The sequence below is a fragment of the Pelmatolapia mariae genome, linkage group LG18 (genome assembly GCF_036321145.2).
Source record: "Pelmatolapia mariae isolate MD_Pm_ZW linkage group LG18, Pm_UMD_F_2, whole genome shotgun sequence".
Classification (NCBI taxonomy): Eukaryota; Metazoa; Chordata; class Actinopteri; order Cichliformes; family Cichlidae; genus Pelmatolapia; species Pelmatolapia mariae.
Window position 1 is genome coordinate 26,761,896 of NC_086243.1, and position 7,702 is coordinate 26,769,597.

Genomic DNA, 7,702 nt, shown 5'->3' on the forward strand with positions numbered 1-7,702 from the left:
GGTTTGCCCACAGGAAGCAGAGATAAGAGTTATTGAAATAACCATTGACTAATTAAAGAAAAATCAGGCAGATTAGTTGAAAATCAAAATAATCATTAGTTGCAGTAGAGAGATTAGTCCCTAGTAGAGATTCCCTCTGTCTACTAGGCCTGGGAATACCAAGGTGTTTCCTTAGATGAGCTGGATGTGGGAGGTCTCGGCTTATTTACTTAGGAACCTGTCCCTCAGGCATAAATTACCCTGATTTCATAAGAAAAACATTTGATAAGAAATAAGAAAAACATAAACAAGCTTTCTTAGCAACTGAATGTGTTAAAAAAAACCATTGCCTATTGGGTGATTGAGTATGCTCTTGAAACATACACCTGTGTTTCATTTGACTTGCTCTGGTACTTTAAGGCTGCTTTACCCTTTAACATTTATTTGTTCTGCAGCACTTGCCTCTAAAGGTCCTGAATGCTATTTGGACTAATATTGATTAATACTCATATATATGCCTTTATTGTTTCACAAGGGGTTAAAAACAGAATATCCACATTTTAGACTTGAATTGCAGATTTTATTACAGCAGCTTGGCAGGAGCAAAGCAAAAGCCAAAATAAATAAGAGAAGTATAATCAAATCACATCAATTCTACTCATTTAATTAACCCACTCTAAGCTAAAGCTGATTTTTTCTTATCTTTGGGGGGAGAGAGGTTGGTGGTGAGATAGACAGTTCCAGCACTGTAGATGTGTTACACCTCAGTGCTCTGTGTTCATGGAAATATTTAGGAAAGCAGGATTCCTCAAAGTTAAAATTCACAGGGCAAACCTTGGTCTTGAGACTCTGCGATCCACCTGGTAAATAATGGAAGTCCAAACTTTCTCAGAATTATAATTCAACATGGGAATGATGATGATGAGCAGAAATAGAGCCAAATCCAAGTCTGCAATTTCAGTCCACTGGCCACTCTCCCCCTGGGAACTCTGCTAGAATTTTCAGTGGTGAACTTCTGGAATCCAACCCTTTGAACTGCTCATCTTGTGGTTCAAAGGGTTGAACTACTGCAGACTGACCCAATAGACCTCCAGGCAATTTATACTTTATCAAGTGCCCAATCGCCCCACCTATCTCTCTCTAATATCTAGCCAACCAATCAGATGTTTACACAAGTTTCACTGATCTTCAGCCAGATCTCAATATTCTTTCCATTTATGACCTTTCACCCACTTGAACTAAGGCGAAGGCCATTTCATTTCATGCCTTCATTCAGTTCAGATTTCATTATGACTCTGTGGTGGCCTCAGCCATCTTCTATGGTGTGGTCTGCTGGGGTGGCAGCATCTCTGCCGGGGACAGGAAGAGACTGAAGAGGCTGATCCGAAGGGCCAGCTCTGTTCTAGGATGCCCTCTGGACCCAGTGGAGGTGGTAAATGACAGGAGAATGGTGGCTAAGCTGTCATCACTGTTGGACAACATCTCCCACCCCATGCATGAGACTGTGACAGCACTGAGCAGCTCCTTCAGTGGGAGACTGCGGCACCCACGGTGTGGGATGGAGAGATTTCACAGGTCTTTCCTCCCCACTGCTGTCAGACTCCACAACAAAGACTTTAACTGATCAAACACACACATCCACAAATGTGCAATAACACTAATGTGCAATAATCTTTTCTGGCATCGTTGTATTTTTACTCAGTTGTATATAGCATTTGTATTCTATTTTTATCTTATTGTATATTTTATTCTATTTTATTCTACTGTATATAGTATTTTTATTTTATTTTATTCTATGCTGTACAGTTGTGTACTGTATTTATTCTTATTGTATTCTAATTTTTGCTTCATAACTTTTGCACTGTCCACTTCCTGCTGTGACAAAATAAATTTCCCACGTGTGGGACTAATAAAGGTTATCTTATCTTATCTTATCTTATCTTATTAGCACATTCACTTTAGCATAATTCCTTTTAATACAGATACTTGTCTCTTTAAAACTTTTGCATTTGTCATTCATATTCAATAAATACAATCTATTCAATACAATCCCCCTTTTCACTAAATCATACAATTTAAAAGTCAGACATTCAGTGTTCTTAGCATGCTCTCATTCACACACTCACACTCATATCTCTCAAGGCTGTTTCTACAGCTAGGCCTGAGTTAGGCCTGTCTCTAAAATCATTATTCTCTTTTCTTACTTTTCCTTATTCATCATTTTAGCCTCAAACATCTTTAAATTTACTGATTATGTTCTGATTCGTATTGAGCATAATTAAATATCAGCAAAATCCCATATGAATAATAATTCAGAGTTAAATGTTGTAAAGGTTAAACACAATTTTTCTTGTTCAAAACTATAATGATGGGTTGGTGACATAGTTCTTATCCTCTTAAACTCAGACATGAATAAACAGGTCGATGATGGATTCGCGTTTACACACACAAACTCCGAACATTAGAATTTGCATTTTCACTCCTCAGACTACATCTCTCTGCTAACATATAGATCAAACTTCAATCTTTGATCTTAAACCTTAAAGATGATCTACTTACTATCAGAATGGGAAAAGATCTGTCTAGCACTGTGACCATTTCAACACATAAGCCTCATATGGCTCTCTTCCACAGCATTTTTTCCTGTCTTCCTTCTCTTACCCCAGATGGTCGTGGCAGATGGCCGCCCCTCCCTGAGCCTCGTTCTGCTGGAGGTTTTATCCAGTTAAAAGGGTTTTTTTCCTTCCCTCTGTTGCCAAAGTGCTTGCTCATAGGGGGTCATAATTGTTGGGGTTTTTTCTGTATGTATTATTGTACCTTACAATATGAAGCGCCTTGAGGCGACTGCTGTTGTGATTTGGCGCTAAATAAATAAAATTGAACTGAACTGAATAAGGCTGGGTATCAAGTCCTTTTACCACCTCAGCTGTGATGGCAAGGTGCAGCCAGGGGGACATTAATCTCTCCTTACTCCACGTTACACAACAGTAACCCACTGCCCTCTTCTGGTGGTGTTCTGGAAACACACATAGTTAGACGAAATCGGACCCATAAATACAGTTTTTGCTGATGTTTTTTTTAAAAGAACAAATTCTCAAAAAAAAAAAAAAAAAAATCAACATTGAGTAAAGCATTATATTTCCAAAGTGAGAAGATTTTTAAAAATTCCATAATACATGCCCTGTGAAATATTCTCTTTATGTATGTTTGTAGTCTGGTCCATTTTTATTTTTTCTTCTTATGCTTCGCTATGAGATAGACACTGATTACAGCTAACACCATGATGATCAGACCGATGGAGAACAGGAGTGCCTTCAGCAGACAGATGGAGATGCCATCAGAAGGACTCTCTGAACCTGCAACACAGAAAACCATGACTTCACCACAAATCCAGATCCAGAATGTGACATTAAGCACAAGATGGTCAAAAGAAAACTACTAAGGTCTAAATCTGAATTTAAATAGCTTTAGTAGCATTTTCTTTTACTTTGTAACTTAGTGAACTCTAATTCAAAATACATGCAAGTACATGCATAAAAGGTTCCAAAGAAAGACCTTATGCAATACCATGTTTTAAGTTTTAAATAATTATTCAATTATTTTTTACTCTTGCTGCTTTTTGTCATGTCAAACATAACAACAAACTACTTGTAAGCCAAACAAAAAGGTTCAAGATTTATGTTATTATTTTTATGAGCCAATGTTCCACATGTACTTATTTGTATTTTTTTAAGTTTGTGAACATATTTAATTGGAAACACTAAATTTTTATTAAAAAAAAAATGAATTGCTCCCACTGTTTAAGTTTAATACCAACCTATAAATTGAAATCAAGCACCAAAGGCTGTGACTTTCTTGGCTGATTCTCAGCAGGTCTGAGTGTCAGTGTCACATTTAAAAGTGCTGCTGATGTGGGTTTAGTCTCTAAGTTTATTTCTTTTTTTATCACTAGGAAGCTACTGACAAATTTGGTGATATATCTATGGTGGAGAGCGTGTTAAAACACTACATCAAATACAATGCATGATAAAAATATTATTCCAAAATTGAATGGGTATATTCCATTTGAAAAAGTGGCACTACAAATGGGAAGAAATTTATGAATGAACTGTAATTAATTATCAACATTATCTACCCAGATCTTTAACATCGGTTTTGACAGTGTAATTGAGATTATATTTCAGATAAATAGAAGCAGACAAAAGATTTCATATGAATAATTTTGCACCGCTTGTTGTGGTTCTGTGCTTATATAATAATCAACATGCACCTTGGACTATGACCTTGTATTGAGATACCCTTTGTGAGATTGTCTTTTATTCTTACCTGAAAGTGTCTTGCAGTAACATGTTATCTTTTCTGTCTTGTGTTTCCAGCTCACTCGGTTGCTGTGATTACAGATGATGAAGTCTTGCTGGAAATAAATAATGAGAGTGGAAGAACGGGGCTTGGCTTTCAAGCTACCATTTTTTACCTGAGAGCAGTTTTGGGTGTCACATCTAAACCTGCTGCTGATGTGAGAATCCACTGTGCTGTAGGTCACAGTGAGGTTACAGGAGTCTGAACTGCTGTCCACAGAGTCCACTGTCAGGTTAACTGGAGAAACTGGATTTGAGGAGCAACAACAGGCACAAAGAGATTTACAGCTGGTCTATGCTGCATGAATATTTAACAGTTATAATAAAAAAAAGAAACCCACCTTGGACTATGACCTTGTATTCAGCTACCCTCTGGTTTTGTTCCCCACTTACTATTGCAATATAATTGCCACTGTCACTGTGTTGCACATTCTTCAGCAGCAAAGAATTATTTTGTACAAAAATCTTAGCCCTGCCTTTATATGTGCCAAACACTACTGAAATAAGATAATTACTTTTAGCTACTATGTGAATTATATTAAATCTCCAGAAAAAATCTGCCCCTTCAGTGAGTGCAACAGAGCCCTTAATATCCAGAAGTAAGTCTTTTCCATGCTCCACGAACACATGTTCAGGCCCTAAATAAAAACAAATAATAATTATATCTCATAATCAAGTACATCCATGTTTATTGTTTCTGTTGGTTGCATGTGTTTTTGTTATGATCGCAAGTTGATTGAAAAAAAATGTCTTGATACATCAATACATACATCTGCAATCAATCACCCTTTAAAAACATCCCAGAAAGTCGATTCTGAACATATTTCACTTAAAACGCAGAAGAACAGAGTCAGCTTGTTGGGAATTGATCAGCAATTTTTTTTTTGCAGTAAGCTAATTGTCTAAAGAGCTTGGAAAGAAAAGTGTCTGTACTTCTTCAGTTCATCAGTTCATCTTCTTCAGTTCTAGGGTCAAATGGTGGAGAGGTCTGGGCAAACTTAACAATGTAGTGTATGCTGTATAGTGTACATGTCATTTCACCTCAGGAAATCGCATGATAGGGTGGGGATAGGTTTTACAATGAACTCACCCGAAACCTTGCCTGATTATGACCTACACCCGTTTTCACACCTTGGCTCGTGTGAACTGAAGAAACTTCTTGGATAAGAGGTGAAACATCTTCAAGCAACTTAAATAAGTCCAGACACTTTTCTTTCCAAGCTCCTTAGACTACGATGACCTGGTTGACTGAGAACCTTCACAGACAGTAAGTTAATTACTAATACAAACAGTTTTTATAACAAAGTAGAAATTTACAGAATTGAATCAATTATAATTTGACAGAAACATCTAACCAAATAAAAGCATTTTGGACATCTTTGATGGAACATCACTTAGTTAATACCATTTGCTTTGTCTTTGAGAAACAAACAAAAAAAACTGCGTGTTATGTGACGGCTGTGTGCAGGCAGGAGTGGTGGTAAGGAGGACCCAAAGTGCAGACTCCGGAAACAGACGTGAACTCAAAACAGCTTTAATGCTGAACTCAACTTCCAAAATGCAAACAATAAACGCAGGCAGACAGAACACACAGCTAGATAAACGGTAGATCGCAACACGGACAAACTGAAACACATGGCTTAAATACACAGAGGGAGCAATCAGGGAATGGGTAACAGGAGGGAAACACAGCTGGGGCAAATCAGGCCTAACGAGACAAAAGAAGCACAACCAGACGCATTTACATGAGACAAGGACTTTCAAAGTAAAACAGGAAACATAACACAGACTGAACTTACAGACACAGACTCACAGGCAGGCACTACAACAGAGGGAACAGAGACGTGGGACCAGGGCAGACACAGAGACATAAACCATAAGATAGAACCAAAGACTAGAAATTATAAATAATATAATAAACTCAAAACCCTGGGTCAACGACCCAGGCATCCTAACACTGTGCCCATGCTTACATAAAAATATTGCCAAATGCTAAAATGAGATCCAGTAGTACTGCTTCCAGTTCACCATACTGCAGGTCATTGCCTCAGCTGTCAGAAAAAGAGTTCACCCTCAGCTGACCTCGAACTGTTATTTAAGATTTCTTTAACATATTTTCCACACTGTGCTAGGAGACATGTAACCCTGGAACAATTCTTCTCCAAGTACTTCTGTTATTAGAATATCTAGAAGATCATTCTCCAGGAAAGGGTAAAAAAACAGAAAACATCAGAAATACTAAGAACTTTCTTCCAGATTGTTCTTTCCAAAAAATATTGTGTCTGTTTCACAGCGACAAAAAATGTCAGTTGGTAAAATGCATGACAGATGCATGGTAAAAAAGACAGACTTCATGATAACAACTTTAGTTTATCATACGTGTTTTGTAGCACTTTATAATAATGCCACTGCATTAGGCATTAGTGAGGTACTAGTAAGTTATTATCAAGTGCCTAATACATCATTTATATTGTATATCATTATTCCATACAGATATAGATACAGAAATACAGACAATGTATACTCAACTATGACTGCTACTACATCACTGCCAGTAACAGTCATAACCATAGTCATAATCACAGTCATAATAATATATATGTATTTATAAACGGCTTAGTAATGATATACGATTACCTAATTGCTAACACCTTACTAATGCTCACTAATGTGACATTATTTTATTTAAAGTGCTACTTCAATATGTAATCTCTAAACAGGATGGGTAGTATTTTCATTAGTTGTCTTTCCTTACTACAACTAACACAAACATCAATGGAAATTCATGCAAGTAGACGAGCTGCATTTTGCTCTAACAAAATAACACATATTTTGGTAGATTGTGTCTATTTAAAGAATAAAGAATAAAAAGTACTATCAAAAACTAGCGTTTTGTACCTTTGGCCTGTTGTGGTCTGTTTGATGAAAATAAAGCAGTTGACCTTGCTATTTTCATTCACACTTAACTGGCTATTATTCTCCTACCTCTTGTCTCGGTGCAGGACAGCAGTGCAAGTATCACAAAGAAAATCATTGCTGACTCTTGAGCCTTCTCAAGTCATGCAACACCAGGGAAGTGGTTTATACCTGTGACAGACCCACATGGGCAGCCCCTTTTCACAGCTGTTTATCCCTGACACAGACTAGCAGTGTAAAAATAAACACATAAGCTTTAAGTCCAATTTCCTTTCAAAGCAATGTTTCACGACTTAAAATCTCTCATGTTAAAAATGTTAATGTATTTTATTAAATTTGGTTAGTTTTGGATTTAAGCACTTGAACTTAAATATTTAGCTCACTACATTTCCATGGTTAACCACAATGATTCTCATATGTCTATGTCAAACCAAATGTCACATTTTCTG

At 36.9% G+C, this 7,702-nt stretch overlaps 1 protein-coding gene across 1 annotated transcript; it reads right to left on the bottom strand.

Annotated features, from left to right (window-relative positions):
* Nucleotides 1-3,204: 3,204 nt before the first annotated feature.
* On the bottom strand, nucleotides 3,205-7,371 carry LOC134616169 (uncharacterized). Its single transcript, XM_063460906.1, has 5 exons — nucleotides 7,323-7,371; nucleotides 4,679-4,975; nucleotides 4,306-4,590; nucleotides 3,940-3,959; nucleotides 3,205-3,414 (listed from the first exon to the last, which is right to left on the bottom strand). The coding sequence occupies exons 1-5, from the start codon at nucleotides 7,369-7,371 to the stop codon at nucleotides 3,205-3,207; spliced, it is 861 nt and encodes a 286-aa protein (XP_063316976.1).
* Nucleotides 7,372-7,702: the final 331 nt, after the last annotated feature.